The sequence below is a fragment of the Lissotriton vulgaris genome, chromosome 1_1 (assembly GCF_964263255.1).
Source record: "Lissotriton vulgaris chromosome 1_1, aLisVul1.2, whole genome shotgun sequence".
NCBI classification, from domain to species: Eukaryota; Metazoa; Chordata; class Amphibia; order Caudata; family Salamandridae; genus Lissotriton; species Lissotriton vulgaris.
The window spans coordinates 433,853,638-433,870,557 of NC_141685.1; the positions used below are offsets into that span (position 1 = coordinate 433,853,638).

Below are 16,920 nucleotides of genomic sequence, written 5' to 3' on the forward strand. Positions count from 1 at the left end.
GCTGATAGGAAATTTGTAGAACTCTGCATATTCCAGAACTTTCCCTCACAGCAATGTAAGGAAAATGTGTTTTTAGCCAGGGTTTAAGGTCTGCAATGGAGGCTTCTGGGTATGAAAATCTCTTGAGATCTATAGAAGTCACACCACTGTGGACAACCGCAGATGTCGAGTTTTAACATTTTTGGTATGGCAAATTTCCCTGGACAGAGGTTGGGCTGGGTCCCAAAATATGCAGCTACCCATGTTGTAAAAAACATGTGGAGTATGCTGTGTGAAATATGTTATCTCCAGGTTGTGTTTCGGGGGTTTTTGTGCCGCCGGCGCCAGGTCAAGTCACACAAGTGGGGTGCTGTTTTTATTAGGAGATGAGCGGGAACACAGAATAGCAGAATATTTGTTATTACCGATTAGATTTCTCTGCATTCCAAATGTAAGCAAATGCAAAAGTAAGAAGTCTTTTCGGAAAATGCCCTGTGGATCACATGATAGTATTGTGAGCTCCAAATTTAGAAGTGTGCAAATAACAACTGCTCGAAACTTAGCATATTATGTAGATTTTTAGAAATACGTAGGTTTCCTTCATACCTCTGTTTCATTCTTTATATTTTACAATATAAATTACTTTGTAATCTGTGTGCAATGAGAAATCATTGTAAGGTGCAGCTCAGTTATTAGCTGTGGCTTTGGCTAAGGCTGTTGCTTTTTATTGGGGACACTACAAACCCAACCAGAAGGGTCAGTCGTACATAACACTTAATTGCTTCTGTAAATTGGCCATTGTGAGAAGAAGTTACAAATTAAAATGTTGTCACAAGTGGCTGTTATGTCTTATTCTTTTTTTCTTTTATTTCAACACTTAGGGCCTGATTACGATGGAGGTTGGATGAGCGCCCAACCGCCATTGCTGCGGGCAGGTGACCGTTTGACAATGAGTTGTGGTCCCGCCTGCCCTATTATGATACTCCCGCCGTGCAGGCAGACATAAAATGCCTTCAGCCGCAGTAGAAAAAGGCACTTTTCAAACAACCATAGATTATGTATCATGCACATATATCAGGTACCAATTGCATAAAAATTTTGGTGAGCACCACATGTGCGCCCTGGCTACTTAGAAGTGGCCCTAGAATAACGGGGGCTCTGCAGGGGGCCCCAAAAGTCTGTTTCCGTCTGCCTTTTCATGTCGCTGGAACCTTGCAAAGGCAGTCGGAAAGGGACATCCTCATCCCTATGGCAGTGCCTCCATTGTAGGGATTAGCGTCCGATTGCCGCCCGACGGCCTCTTGAGCCTGTAAGAAGCAGCGGTCTTCCCCCTGACATAATCGTTTCGACCGCCGGTATTGTAAACCGGTGGTCGAACCGATGCCCTGGATGTCGGGCGGACCATCACCAACGGGTTGTTGTTTGTGGTCTGCCCGACATCAACATGAGGGCCTTAAATTCTTTGGGAAAACCTTGAGGTATCTACATAAATGACCCTGTGCTGAATTCAAAATAATGTCCACTTTATAGCTTCCTGGCATCTTCCATGGGTTTCGCACCTGTTTCCACCACAAACTGCAAGTATGTTGAAACCACAAAAATTTGAAAAAATAGACTAAGGGATTGTTTTCATACTGGCCAAGAATGCGGACCGCCTGCTGAATTAGATACGGGCGAACTGTGGTTTAATCACAGTGGAGCATACTGCATCTCTACTTGATTAAACACCTCCGATGGCCCAGTGAAGTAAGAGCCATCAGAGGCAGGCTATAATTGTGCCCGCCTAATTTAGATAAGCGGAATTAGAGGTCAGTTTTCACTAACCTTCGCTGCGAGGAAAACCCAGCAGGTAAGGGGCAGTGAAAACTGCTTAATGCTCCCTTCGCCATTGGAGAGGACTCCAGTGCTGAGGGGAGCATTTTTTTTAAATAAAAAAGAATACAGTTTGGTGCAGGGCTCTGTCATCTTGACTGTGCCCTACACCAACCTTATAAAAAGCATTGACAGGAAATGATGCAACAGCAGTTCCTGCCAAACCTTTAGGAATAACCGCCAACTTTATCGGTCATTCCTAAATTCGGCAGGTGGAGAAGTCTCGGTCTGCCAGATGTTACGTTCGTGACCAGCCAACAGATTTTACCCTGTCCACCAAAATCGGCCCTAAGTCTTTAAAAAATGCTACAACTATGGTAAAAATCGTTTTTTGATACAACTGTGTTTGTTCTTGGAAGAAGTGGTGGTCCAAGCACAGTAGACCTTTATTTGATGCCATTTTTAGAGGGAAAATAGTATGCTGTCTTGGTCTGCACTTTTCCCATTTTTCCCTAAAAAAGAAAATGTATCTATATTTTGTCTATTTCTTGGTCCCCTCCAAGGGAATACACAAATCATGGGAACCTAAAGAATCCACAGGATGTTGGTAAAAAAGTACTCACCAAGTTATCAAAAAAGCTATAAAGGGATAAGTGTGAAGAACCCTAATAGCAGTGAAGGGGTTAATAAGGACGTTTATAGTGAAGACTAAATATCTACATGTGAATATAGATAATGCATTTATTCCCAATACTTATTTTGTCTTGTTGGGAATTTACTGTCACTAAAATTGTAAACATGAGATAAAATTAGCTATCAGATACTATAACAACGTAGGTATCTGACCATTAATTGGAAAGGCTGGCTTTGCTATTGAATTTTCGAGCAAGAGAACACATCAGTTTGCTGCGACAAACCAGCTGCAGTCGGGAGTTGATCTGGGGCTCAGAGAGTGGCGCAGAAAAGTGGCCTACGATCCGGCACTGCTCAGCATTCCCAGGGAAGGGCTGTGATAGAGAATATCTAAACAGGTATTTCTTAATGAGAACAGGTGTGCTGTGGGATCCACCCTAAGATACTTGATTCATAGGCCTGCTATTCTCTATTTCTGTTAAATTCTATCATAGCAATTACAAGTAGCGATAGGGTATTAGGATGGCAGGAACTTCCTAACCATGTTAATAATGCTCATTTCGTTTTTTCTGGCCCTGTCATGCATTGCTGCATTTATTTTCTCATTCTAGATGGTTACCGTTCATATTGTATGCACTAGACTTGGGTTTCAGAAATAGAAATGTTTAGGTTACCGCTTGTTTGTTAGTGCTTTTATGAGTGTGATATATTGACTGACTCGACTCTCTCCGTGGGGCGAGTGAAATGATTTAAGTGGGACAGCTTTTCAGACATTTTGTAAATTTTGTGAGTTCTATGTATATGTACTGTGATATAGATTAATGATTTCTGCTGTGCAATTAATTGCACATTATCTTTTTTGGATGAAGATGGCTTTGTGAACAGCAAAATTAGTCATTGTTTAGCTATTTAACCCCTGGCGGGCAGAGCACCCAAGATAATGTGCTGCATAGCTACACACGTATAAGGTCCCAAAGGCGAGACCTATTGGCTATGCCAATGCTTGTTATACATTGTTTTCGGATTTCTCTTATGTTGTGTGCTCTTTAATAGTGTTTTGGTACTGTATAAACACTTTACACATTGCCTCTAAGTTAAGATTGTCTGTTGTGTGCCATAACCAGCAGAGGGTTAAGAATGTTTATTCAGTGACAACAAGGGTTGTGGTTGTTACTTGGAGTGGGTAGTCACCTCCCTCAACCAATAACCTCATTTCTTATACTCTGCATTCTAGAGAAGAAAGATATGCGTTAAAAGTACTTTATAGAGGTACACAGTGATTTAAAATTATTAGAGTTTTGCGTGTACATTTTCAGGTCAACTACAGATCAGTTTCACATCCAAGTTTGTGCAGGCATTCCTTTATATTTCATTTACTGATTCCTTGGAGCATCATGTGTTTGCTAGCCATGTAGTCTAGCCCGCTCCCAACAATTAATGTGTACTAAGTGAGGCTTGTCAACAAACATTTCAAGAACAGAGGCATCCTCAGCACAGATCTTAATGGTTCAGTAGAAGGCTTAAATAGCTGGGTAACTAAAATTTTAGAGACCCAAGGTACAAATCAGACCAGTATTTCTGAAGATTGGGACTTAGTTACTGTTTTTGCTGAATGACTTGGATTGTGCATGTTTCATGCCGTAATAGTAACGAAATGCCAGACCATATTAATGTATTTGTTCACGACAGATGGCACCAGTCCAAAATAAATTGTTTAGTCATTTGTGCCATGTAGCTGCTTAATCGGATATTAAGAAGTTAGAATTCAGTTGTGCATTAACGCATCTTTTTAGTTAAAGAACTACTTAGAGGCTTGAAGTCTTTGTACAACATCCATTCGTTGTTTGCTATGTCTTTCGAATACAAACTCTTTTGTTTCACTTTAAAAGGTCGAAGATCTTCACAACAAGCTGTCAGTGGAATCCAAGAGGGCAGATACACTTGCATACGATATAAAGAGGCTTGAAGAAAAACAGGAAACATTGCTTAAAGAAAAAGAGGTAAGCTGACCCATATACTTGTCAGTCGTGTGAGTACGATGTTTGATGAGAGTGATGTATGTCAAAAAGACTTTTGTACATTTTGTGACTTATCGTTCTTGTAATAGGCTTCTTGAATATCTCTTACCCAAAGAACTACTCTCCTCTGCCACTACTGCTTTTACCATTCCCAAACTGTGGGTCGCGATCCGCTGTGGGTTGGATGTCGATTTTTGGTGGGTCGTAAATAGTCAAAGAAATAAATAAAGATGTCTTTAATATTGTATTTACCTTGTCACATTTGCTGCGCTTCAAAGATAGGGGGTCGAATGTCAGGCTATGTCTTCTGACGATTTGCTGCTTTTGTGTTTTTAACAAGGGATTGATGTTTACAAACTCCTCTCATTTTGCATCAAAGAAAGAAAAATAAGGTGAATCATATGAGTCTTGCTAGGTTACAGAATGTATGAAAGGAAAGGATGGAGCATATAACTTTATGTTTCTCACAACAATATGTAAATAACAGGAGATCAAAAACGAAGCACATTTTTTTGTAATTCTGAAGTGTGAATGAAGCACAGATTCAAATAGGATCAAAACAAATCAAGACACTTTACTTGTTGATGAACAAATGGTAGTCACTGAAACCCGATTTCTACACATTATCATTTGTGTGCAATATAGTTTTATCAGTACAACTGTATGTCTATGCCAAATTATTGCCCATATCTTTGCCAAATTAATGCCCATTCCAACGGAAAATGTGCTGTTTGTAAATTACTGTACCCTGCCACACAATGCTTTAGTTATATTAAAAAGCATCTCTCTGCCTGAAGTCTTTTGAAGCTGGGGGTGGGTGGAGGGTCGCAAAAGTTTGTAGTTTAAAAAAGGGTCTAAAAAGTTTGGGAAACACTGTCCTATAGCAATCAGTTAGAGACTTAAAAATAGAACATCTGATTGAGGTTGTTTGGCAACGCATCCTCCCCCTCTCCAAAGGTCAATTTTTGTTTTTACTTCTTTTTTCTATGATGTGAGGTCTTGTCAGCTAAAGCTGCTTTTAGCTAGATCTAAAATGTATATTTAAATTTGTATTACAAAAAATCACGTGACGTCAAAAATAGTAACATTCCACAAATGCATAAAATAATACTATCCTTTATAAACTGGTTATGTGTTAAGAAACTTTGAGCTAGGTGTTCTGACTTGTTAGTCGGAATTAGTGATCACAGTTTGCAATTAGAAACTTATTTTGTGAACCGAGCTATGAACTAATGCATTTGCCAATGGATTAAGTAGCCTGACTCTGTCTCATACTGTGTGCTGTAGAGGCTTAAGAAAATATGAATGATATACTGACCGAACAGTGGATGAAGAAGGCTGACTGAAAGCCCCTATAAGTATTGTAGTGTAATCGTATTTTAATTACATTTATATAGCCCTTACTACTCCTGACAAGATTTTGAAGTGATTTACTCCAGGCAGCATGCTGCTCCGGAACCCAAAGTTAGTGGTTGATCCAGATTTCATTGGTTATTGTTGGTTATAGGGATTAGTCTTGTGTGCTCGAGCAGATCATTACATGCAATCACTCCAGTTTCTCTGTGGTAGATTAAATTATTAGGAGTAAAGTGTGACGATTAGTGGAGCCAGGGGTATGTATGTTCACTCAGATGGTTAGAAAGGAGAGGTTGTGATGTTTGAAGTGAGTTGTAGGCAATTCACAAAAATAAATGATTCATGATTACGGGAAACATGCGACTTAGAGAAAGAAGGTTGTGCTTAGAGAAAGGAGACATGGAAATGATGGAAGGGATAGAGAGGGCGATTTGAAAAAAAAGGAAAGATGACAATCAGATGTTTTGAGTTACAGTCAGTTTTCGTGCTGTATTTTAGAAATAAATGGATGCTTTATGAGATGGCTTGCAATTTGAGACTGCAAGACTGTATAACGGAACACTGGTATTTGAATGGGAAGATAGTGCTATTTTAGGTACTTAAGATTGCACCCCCCCCCCCCTCCTGGAGTGAACCTAAATATCCTGCGGTACACCATCTCATGAAAGACAAACCTAACTCTGTACTGTTTTTATTCATAAATATTTTAGTGGTGTTATGCTTCAGAAAATTGTCCTGAACTATGCACTGTTTTGTCTCACGTTACTAGTCTGTTCACTGTCAGTCAGACGTTAATCCACTGTCCCAGCAAGGAGTACTGATCATTTATTGGTTGGAAGCATAACCTAATGTCTGAATGCATATACACGAAAATCTTGAGAGCTTTAGATGGCGCTTAAAGTAAGCAGTGACATCAAGATCATAGCAGTGTGAGAAAATAGATAGATAACTAAGTGCAGACATCAAAAAGGAGATTTTGCAAATGCTAGAATGGAAGTCTTGTGCTGTTTATCCTCAAGGTTTGGCTCACTGTGTTAATTATAAGGCAAAGTGGGATCCATTTTGGATGCCTCTAGTTTAAAACTGCAAAAGACGAAGGGCGGATAGAGCACTGCTTGACAGTCGAGGTGTATTGCCTGCATTCCTGTGGCCGGAGGGTGGAGATCCAGACATTGAGGAGAGGGGGATGGTCCCACAGGTTTCTTTAGAAGCGCAATAAGGTCGTTGTTCGCAAGGAACTGTTAATTAGACTTCCTGAACCACTGCCCTTTTGTAGATGGTAGGGGTGAGGTGTGGGAATGGAGATCCTAATGGCCAGTTCTTCACACAGCAGATATCTGTTCCACCTTTGGGTGATATACTTTATAGAGCTAATGTGTCTGTAGCAAATATCCCAGGGATAAAGGAGTTTCACAATTTCGGATGACCGTTCGTAGCTTTGCTGTAACAATGAACTGAGCTATGATAACACCATTTGAGTTAGACTGTGCAGCGCTTAGAAGTAGCGACACATTGACGGAAGGCAATGTTAAATGCAAGAGTTAGTAGAATCTGGGAAAAAGGAAAAGGGAAACGTTTTAAAGTCTTGAAGCCATGAAGGGAAAGTATGTGTGGGGGTTGTAATACCACAATAGAGGCGAACACAGAAGCAATACAGATGTGTTTAATCAATCCTGAGTGAGTGGGGGCAAGCTCACTTGAGCTGTTCCTCTAAAAGCGTCCGAGCGCTATACTCATGTATAACAGAAACGCATTAGAAAGACTAGCAGAATATACTTAGATGCTGGGCCTTCACCCATGTTGTTTCCTCTCTCCGAATGCTCTTATCAGTCACTGTATGCTCACAGATGTAGGTCAGGGTTAATGCTTGGGGACAATTTTTCCATGCAAGTATATTATACATATCATTTTCATAAACTCAAAAGGTCTTGGCTAGCACCAGACATAAAAAAGCAGGGATGCTGAGAATGTGATATTGGAAACCCTGCTGGCATAAGTTGGAAACGGTTGAAATTAACCAGGAATGAATTGTCCTGTGTGTCGCTGCCCTTAATGCAGTCACTGTGTCATTCAACCTCATGCTGCCCTAAGTATCGCGAGGGGTGTGGTGTGGGAGCTTGGGTTAGGATGAAGGAAAATTGTGAAGAAAGCTGTATAGAATTCCCTTCAAAACATGACCATTTCCCTCTGACAGACATTTAGTAGCTGTTAACACAACTCGCATGTAAGAGCATTCTTTATGTTGAAATGTACACTGATGTGTTTTTTAGTTTTAATCTGGTTAAACTCTGCAATGCATTACTTAGTCCATGTAGTGAATGAATAATATAGGACGCCAAATAACAACTGACGCGGCTGTTCACAAACATTTACACCTGTAATTTACTCTTACACTTTTAAATAACTGTACTACTTTTGCCTAATCATAAAGTCCGAGAGTAAAGTTATTGGAAAGTGTAGACTTACATGGACCAAACCTATGAGTGCACGTTACTACTGAAAAAACCTAGTAGTAAACCAAGCACGACACATGGCCAACGACTGGTACTACAGCACCCTCCCATTGAAAATAATTCGGGCAGGGACTTAAATGTAACCCCTATAGGAAATAATGTTAAATTACATTATTTAAAATAGTTACAAATATAAATAAATATAATTTAATGTTTAACAAATGGTGCTGGGCTTTATCTCTGAGCTGGAGTAATTTACTACTGCTTTGGGTGCCTTTTATAGGTGTTAATTTTAGGGGTGCAGTTTGTTAACAGCAGTGGGCTTTTGTGGGTTGATGAATGTCCTTCTTAAACCTCTCCATGGCCCTCACTAAACCCATCCTTACTCCTTCCCAATCCCCTTCCCTTTTGTCATAAGTATTCCTATTTTCCAGTCATGCCCCACTGTCCCTCCCACTTTTACTACTAAAACGGTTACCTACTTGCGCGGGTACTCCGCAGTTGGGATGGAGTTCTCGGCACAGAAACAAGATGGGAAAGGCAGAGGTGGAAACTGCACGTAGGTTGGTGAATAATATTTTGTAATACACCTGTAGTACTTTTGTAGTGCTACAATACGTACTACAGATCCCAGTTTATGCTTAACCCTTTGAGAGTGCATGAGGAGTAAGAACATAAATACCTCTTCGCTTCCATCAGCTTTCCTTCTGTTCTCTTTCTTTTTTCTTCTTACCTCTCTTTTCCATTCCTCACTTCCTTTTCGGATCCCTATTTTTCCATTTTCTTCTGTTTAATTTCTGTATTTCCTCTTCCGACATCTCTTCTTTCATTCCTTTCTACTTCTTTCTACCATTTTTACATGCTTTTTCTTTCTTTCTTTTGCTTTCTTCCTATTCCCTCATTCTGTGTTCTCTACTTCCATTTCCCCATTATTCCTTCCTCCCTCCTTTCTTTTTCGCTTCCTTATTTCTTCACCTTCCATTAGTTTGTGAAACAATGACACACTTCCTGTAGATGTTTACTTAACAGTATAAAATATGCTACTTAATTGAAAAATTATCTTTTTGACTTTGAGGATTTTTGCTATTAATCATCATTTCTTCTAATATTAAAACAAAACATACTTAAGAATATTTGTGTTACATTTTATAGCATAAACATAGTTTCTGATTCTGAATGGTTCCTGAGTTCCTCAAGGACCAGCCTTTGTAATCTGCTTTTGCTCTCACTGCACTATTTTTCTAGGAATTTTATCAAGGAGTAGGTAACAAGATGTTTAGTAAAAATGATAGTGAAGGAGTAACATGCTGATGATGAACTGTATTCTATTGGTTAGGTTTTTACTTCTGCCAAAAGGGGTCGGGCACAGTATTGAGGATTTTAATATTTCAACAGCGTTTTAAATAATTTATTTAGAAAGAAGTGGTAGAAAATTCACCATTTTGACATTTATTCTTTCAATATTTAAGGGAGTCCAAATCGCCTCCCGGAAAGCGTTCAGCTAGCTCACTGGGTGCAATTCAACGGAGATGGGTACATTAACCCAACCGCTTTCACTTTTCCCCAACAGACACTGCTTAAAGTCTGCTCAACCGCATTAAGTCCCAATTATTCAATTAGCCAGGATTCAGTTTTGATATCTACAATACATTCCAGGCATAAATATGACTCTTAAAGCGTGAAATAAAATAATACATGTTATATCTAGGCTGTGGGGTTTTAGGTTTAAACCTATAATAACTGATAAAACCCCACTGAAAGAAAAATAGCCCTCACCGGTGAAAACATATAAACACTGAAAAAACACCTGAACAACCACAAACTAAATGCCATTCAAAGAAAGGAAAAATAGAGTGAAAGAGTATTTTTTTTCTTCCTGAAGGGGTCAATGCAATGTAACTTTGTTATACAAGCTAGCAGTAACATTATTCCGCTTGAGTTTTATTCTTTAGAGATGCCACTAAAATATTGTTTCTTGTTCCTTTTACTTTTTCAGTTTTGTGGCCTTTGGCCTAAAGATGCAGGGTTTAGTTTTATGTTTTAGGTCCAGTTTAATTATTTTATAAACTATAGAGAATCAGGAAATATCAAACTCATATTTGATATTTTGGCTGCATTTGATTCTTTCACTGATAGGTAAAATGTCTGGTTTCATAAAAATCAATCCAAATATGTGTCATCACATTTACCCACAGAGAATGGGTAAAAACCCTTAATACATCAGGCCATAGTTTCTAGTGGGTCAGTATTGATAGTTTGTGAATTGCCAACACCTCAGGCTTTAAACATTCAATGCAAGGTATAGTGACAAGTATATATCACCAAGCATCTGGGATAGTGGTGAAAAGATGACACCAGACTTTTGGAAAACATGGAACGCAGTCTCACTTGTAATGCTCTGCAAAAAAGGTTCTTTCCAAGTTCAACAAAGATTGGAGTGATATTGTTTGTATTTGCAGTGATTCAGCTACGTATATAAAAAAAAGTTGTGCGATGACCTGTCAAAATTGTTAACCGAGCTGAAGTGATTCCCTGTAGCAGATCCTTGCCACTTGTTAGATGGTATGCTGAAAGCATCTTTACAATCTTCGGAGTTAATGAGGGATGCTATTGACTTTTTAGTCCATTCTGGTACACTGTTTTCTTATGCACAGGAACTAAAATGCAAATATTTATAATTTTGTGCTTTATGTGGCATCAAAGAAAGAGTCATCCCAACTGTGTTCCTTAGCTGATGGTTCTCAGCCCAAGGGGCTATGAATGCTGAGAGGGCCTTTTCACAGAAGTTTACATGGGAAGGAAAGAGCAAGTGCACATGACCCAAAGACTCACTGAAGAAGTATTGTATGGTGTACTACAATAAGATTAATTTGCAAAAATCTATTTGGACCTCATATACACTATAAGTACACTGTCTATATACCATGTTCATTCAGTGCAGAAAGCAAGCAATAATAAAAGCAAAACGTTCCATAAACACCGGAAAAACATTTTCCTGTTGTTTTTAGTTGCGCGAAAATGTGTAACCACTCATAACAACTGTTTTTTAAGATATTGAAAACACTGAAAAAACCCCACCAGAAGTTACCAAAAATAGAAACTGAAAACAGGAAAGCCTAGTTATATCTGATAGAGACTACTAGCCGCAGATTCCTTAATGTAGAATAACCCAACAGGCGTCCCTGCCAGCCGGGGGGAGGGGGGACGGTGCCATGCGACTCTGCCCGACGTCCTCCGCGGATGTGAAGTCAGTAAGGTCACATAAGCCCCACCCCGGCGCGCAGATGTCAGTTTTATTCTTTTCGATTTAAAACGCGGACCTGAATCGTGTGTCCTGGCCTATATTAGGCCTTCCTTTTTCGCTTTGAGGGCTTTTCTTGAGAACAGTGTGCGAATGCCTTCGGGCTTCAAAACGTGCTTGTCTTGTGCATGCCAGATGTTGGCGACGGATCCTCACTCCATCTGCATGTGGTGTTTGGGAGAGCACCACGACTCCACAGACTGTGAGGCATGTCAGCAATTGAAACCTAAGTCCTGGTGGTAGGGCCGGATGAAACTCCTTTCGGCACGCATGTCCAGGCCGGCATCGTCACCGCGTCCATCCCCCGCAGACGGCTTCCAGACCGCTGCCTGCGTCTCCGACACCGTCCTTCTCCCAGGCCGCAATATCATCGCTCACCTGTTGGTAAGTGTCGCAGTTTGTCCCCTAGGGCCGCTTCCTGACCTGTTGGGGGTGTGGGTTCTGTGTGGGTGGTGCGGCCCCGCGCGCCGCCACCCTATCCCTGCTTCCCCGGCACGGGGGCGACTTGAGCCCAGATGGAGGCCCATGCGGCAGCCTTGCAGACCTTGTTGGCTCCTCCTTCTCCCCCTGGGACATCTGCGGATCCCTTGCCGCATGCAGGGACTTCAGCTGCATCGTCGGCGGTTCTGGCCCCGGCGCCGACAGGTTCGACTTGGGATTCCCTCCTTCGGACCACGGCGCCTCTGCCTCCCGGGGGTCCCTGTGGTGTCGCGGGATGTTGCCGGGGCTCGGGCGTGTCCTCGAGTCCCCCTAGGTCCTCTGGGCAGGCGGCGGCCTTGTCCGAGGTGACGCCACTCAGGTGCTGACAGATGCTGCCCCTACCGGCGCCGCAGGCTATAGGTTGAGTGTGTCCTCGAGCCCCCCTCGTCCCTCCTCGCAGGGGACTGCCTCGTTGGGGGGCGAGTCAACAGCTTTTCTTTTTTTAAACTTTTTTTATTTCTTTTGGTGTCCTCATACATGCCTTCAGAGACACTCTTGATGGGATCCCTCCAACCTTTCCACGGAGGTCAATTCTGTCTCAACCCTTGTGTGCGGCCTATGGAAAGAAAAAAGGAGTTCTCCCTCAAGATATGACTGTTTCCTTATTCCGCTCCTGTTCACAGCTCTTGGAAAACCATATGTTACTAGGGAGGACAGGACCAACAGTACCCTGGCATAATCATAGGACCAGATTTACTTCTCCCTCCAGGTCACCAAGGGCGCCCAAATCTTATGCATACTTGTATCATCGCAAGCCATGTCAGATTGACTAGTCAAAATGATATGCTTCAGACAGTCCGCAAAGGAAGGGGGCGTTTCGGATTTCCAAGCCCTACAGATTTCCCTAAAACACAAGTTTAGAGGCTGGAGCAATCATACATAATCCGACAGAAGACCAAAGAAGATTAACCTAGGGCTAACTTCCACCTGCTTTAGCAGCACATCCTCCAAAAAGCCACGTACCTCAGTCCAAAAAAACTTAATTCTTGGGCAATCTTCAAACATGTGAAAATCGTCTGCTGCTGGATACTTACACCTGGGGCAGTTATATACCCTCGCGGTCACTTAGGATAGTTTCATTGGAGTCCAATAAACTCTGTAGGCAGTATAGAGATGGTTCCTCTTAAGTGTAGCTGGTTTAACCACTGCCTGCAACATAGAGAAAGAGTCACACCAGAGGTTCCACATTTCCTCGTCACTACCCCCAAAGACACCACCCCTGAGTCTTCCAACTTCCAATTCCACGGCTTCCCCTGCTTCCAAAAAAGCCCGGTACCAAAATGAAACTTCTTGTTTCCAACTACCCGTTCTGGAGATTGCATCAAATTTCAGGCTTGCATCCTCATTGCCCCAGGACTGGGTTGCCCACCATGCAGATAGCTGATAAAACTTGAATGTTGTCAGTGTCCCAAAAGTCAAACTGCAAAACTCCTCCCAACTAATCAACTGCGAATCTTCCTGGAGATCCCCCCAAAATTTGATACCGGCTAACTTAAGTGGTTGACAGAGTTGGTCGTGAAGACAATCAGGAGTGCCAGAGAATCCTAGATTGGAGCCTGCACTGTACAGTATGGAATTTTTAAGACCCTTCTGATATGGATCCAATTGTTTAGTGCTGCCCCCAAGATCTTAAGTCTAACTTTTTTGTAAAATTTAGGATGTCCAAACTTGTAGAGAAAAAACACCTGTCCCAGCAGAACGTCATGTAGCCTAGCCTGAAATAGTAAACCTAGAGAGGAAGAATCAGGTTTATTGGCCAAAATTCTAAAATTCTTAAAATGGAATGCATGACAATAAGTAAATAAATCAGGTAATGCAAGACCTCCCACATTGAGACCCCTCCTAAGCTTTTTCCAAGCAATTCTGGGCGTTTTAGTGGCCCAAATAAATAAACCAATTTTGCCTTGCAGTTTAGCGATATCATTTATACTAAAGGATAATGGAATCGAGTTATATAAAAAAGTTAATTTGGGCAAAATTATCATTTTAACGAGGTTGATCCTCCCTTAGATGTTCAAAGGGAGGTTTGCCTAGTGCGTTAATAGACTACCGACCTCTTTAGACACCTCCTTCCAGCTGATCTTTGGTATATCTACCAAGTTCTGGACTGGATGGATCCCAAGGTATCTCATTTGACACTTTGCCCCCTGTGTTATATTGGCTAGGTTCCATTCCATTATTTCGGTCTTATCCTTGTTGATTATATAACCGGAGAATTCACCAAATTTCTCAGCCAACTCAAACAGCCTAGGTATAGCTTCTGCAGGAATAGAAGTGTACATGAGGAGGTTATAACCACAAAAATTTGAAAAAAGGGTCCAAGGGATATATAATTTAGAGACCCACACCTGATCATATCCCCAGCTCCTACTTAGTGTATAACACAAGAAACACAGGGGGTCTACCAGCTTAATACTAGAGCTGTACTGTCAAAACCGAGTCCACAAGATCTCAGAGTGTGTATATCACAAAGACAGTGTGTTTGAGAGAAAAAAAGAGAGAAATAGGTGAACTATACATGCATAGAAGGGACTGTTACATCATAGGGTATTGATAAATGGCTAACCAGTCCAAATCAATTCAGATCGGGTTTCCATCAAACAGACTTAATGATCAGTCATATCATTTGGCCAAACTCTTGTGCATAAAGGTTGATCCCTTGATCATAGGGACAGTACCGCACCTTATCGCTGTTTTGGGATTTGGTCCACCAACATAAACAAAACGTCCATGATGACTGATCTTTTGATGGTATAAAAGACAAGTGCAACAAAACAAATTGTGAAATTAAAATAGGATGGGATGCCCTCCTTCTGACAACTTTATTCTGTGGACAAGACACACCTCCTAATTAAAAACCAGAACAGTGCAAAAAAGACAGTAACAAATATCTGCCTAAAAAAGGCAAGTTTCTTGTGTTATACATGAGGAGGTTGTCAGCACAAAGAGTAAACTTTAACTCTAATTCTGCAATTTTAAAAGACTTAATGAGAGGATCAACCCTGAGGGAGCATACAAAGGGGTTCGATATATAAATTAAATATTAGCGGTGACAGAGGGCACCCCTGCCTGGTGCCTCTTGAGATACTGAACCATTCCGTCAGAGCACCATTAACTAAAACTTTTGCTTGGGGATTAAAGTAGAGGCATTTGACAGCCTGCACAAAACTTTCTCGGAAAACCAAAACTTTGCAGAGTCTCCCAGAGATAAAACCAATTAACCTGATCAAAAGCCTTAGAGGCATCTATTGTAACTAATGTGAGTGTAAGCATTTTATCCCTTGCAACATCTATTGCCCCTATGACTTGAAAGGTAAGCTCATTTAGCTGTCTTCCAGGTAGGAAGTCCCTCTGGTCTGAGTGCACAATGTCCTTAATGATTTTCGCCACCCTTGCTGCCAGTATCCCTGCAAAGATCTTGTGGTCAGAATTTAACAATGATATAGGTCTGTATGATGCAATTTTCTGCGGATCTTTATTCTGTTTTAGAATTAAGGTCACTGTCGCTTCGACCATGATTTAGGGTTGCATTCTCCCTGCATGTATATTTTATTGAACAGGTTTTTTAAAACCGGTACCACCATATCCAGTATCCCACGATAAAACTATATTGGAAGCCCATCAGGGCCGGCTGCTTTGCCCCTAGCCATTTTCTTAAGTTGTTCTCTATATGGCCGGGATGCCCGCCACCCCCTCCCAACACCGATTCCCCATGGGAGAAGACAGACACAGGTTTGAACTTTTGGAAGGCGGGGGGGAGTTACCCCCCCGGCCGTATTTATTAAAATATGAAACAAAATTTAAAACATTAAATAAAACGTTTCATGAATTATGTACAATTTTACTTTCATTACATTTTGATGAAGACATGTTCTTTGGCTAACCTTAACAGATCTCTAATACAAAGGTTTCCTAGCCGAGTCTAGCATCCTGAAAATGCATACATTCTAAATTAAAATTGTACATCCTAGCATTAAGGGCCAACGGCAAGGTCTTAACCGGTGTCAGATCCCTTCTACCAAAATCCCGCCCTCACGGTGTGAGTGGCGCATGCGCAGAGGACTTTACCCTCCTTGCCAACTGTAACTTCCCTTGTCGTGGGCGCCCCCTTTCACTCGACGCCATCTTAAAGGTAGTCCGAGTTCCCGTGTGAGGTATCTGTAGGAAGGACAGCGTGGACTCCCCCCCCATCCCCACACTCTCTTCCGCCAGAGCACATATCCGGCCCCTGGAAATTTGTAGGAGGGGCATCTAGCCGTCTCCCCCCTGGGAGGGGCCTATGGCCGTCTCCCCCTAGGCGACCCATCCTTAGTGGGTGCCGCCTCCCCGTGGAAGGGGCCAATTGCCGCCTCCCCCCGGGCGCTCCCATCTATTCTGGGTGGCGCCACCCTCTAGGGACCTTGAAATTACTGCTCACCGATCATGACCTTACCGCCACAGGCCGGATAGTTGACCGACTATCCGGACACCCCACTCCTCCTAAAGGTCATGCTTCCTCAAACCCCTTAACCATGCTATGAAGTCTCCTATGAGTTAATCATTCCCCTCCCTGGACAGGTGAACCCCATCATTCAGATACATGTGATCACCCCGAATACACCCGTGAGGAATGCTATGCAACTGTGCTGAGCGAAACAATTTCCTAATTTTATTGTTGACCCTCTTCACTGAGTAGTTCAACGCTGACACTGAGAGACCCCCCCGCCAAATCTTCCTGGGGATCATGTGTGACCAGGCAATCGTGCACCCCGGGAGTTTCTGAGCCAACCAGCTAACTGCCGACAGGATGTGTTCTAATAACACTCGTCTTCCCAACTTCACTAAGTCATTGCCCCCCAGGTGTACTATGACTACAGATGGCGGTGACCTTTGCCGCCCTAAAAGACCC

The 16,920-nt window shown here is 41.9% G+C and overlaps 1 protein-coding gene across 1 annotated transcript in view; it reads left to right on the forward strand.

Moving 5' to 3' along the window:
• Nucleotides 1–16,920, forward strand: part of HOOK1 (hook microtubule tethering protein 1) — a 905,468-nt gene that overhangs the window by 526,445 nt on the left and 362,103 nt on the right. Inside the window, exon 12 of the mRNA XM_086953035.1 lies at nt 4,314–4,424. Coding sequence (XP_086809161.1) covers nt 4,314–4,424 — 111 coding nt within the window. The remainder of the gene's footprint in view (nt 1–4,313; nt 4,425–16,920) is intronic.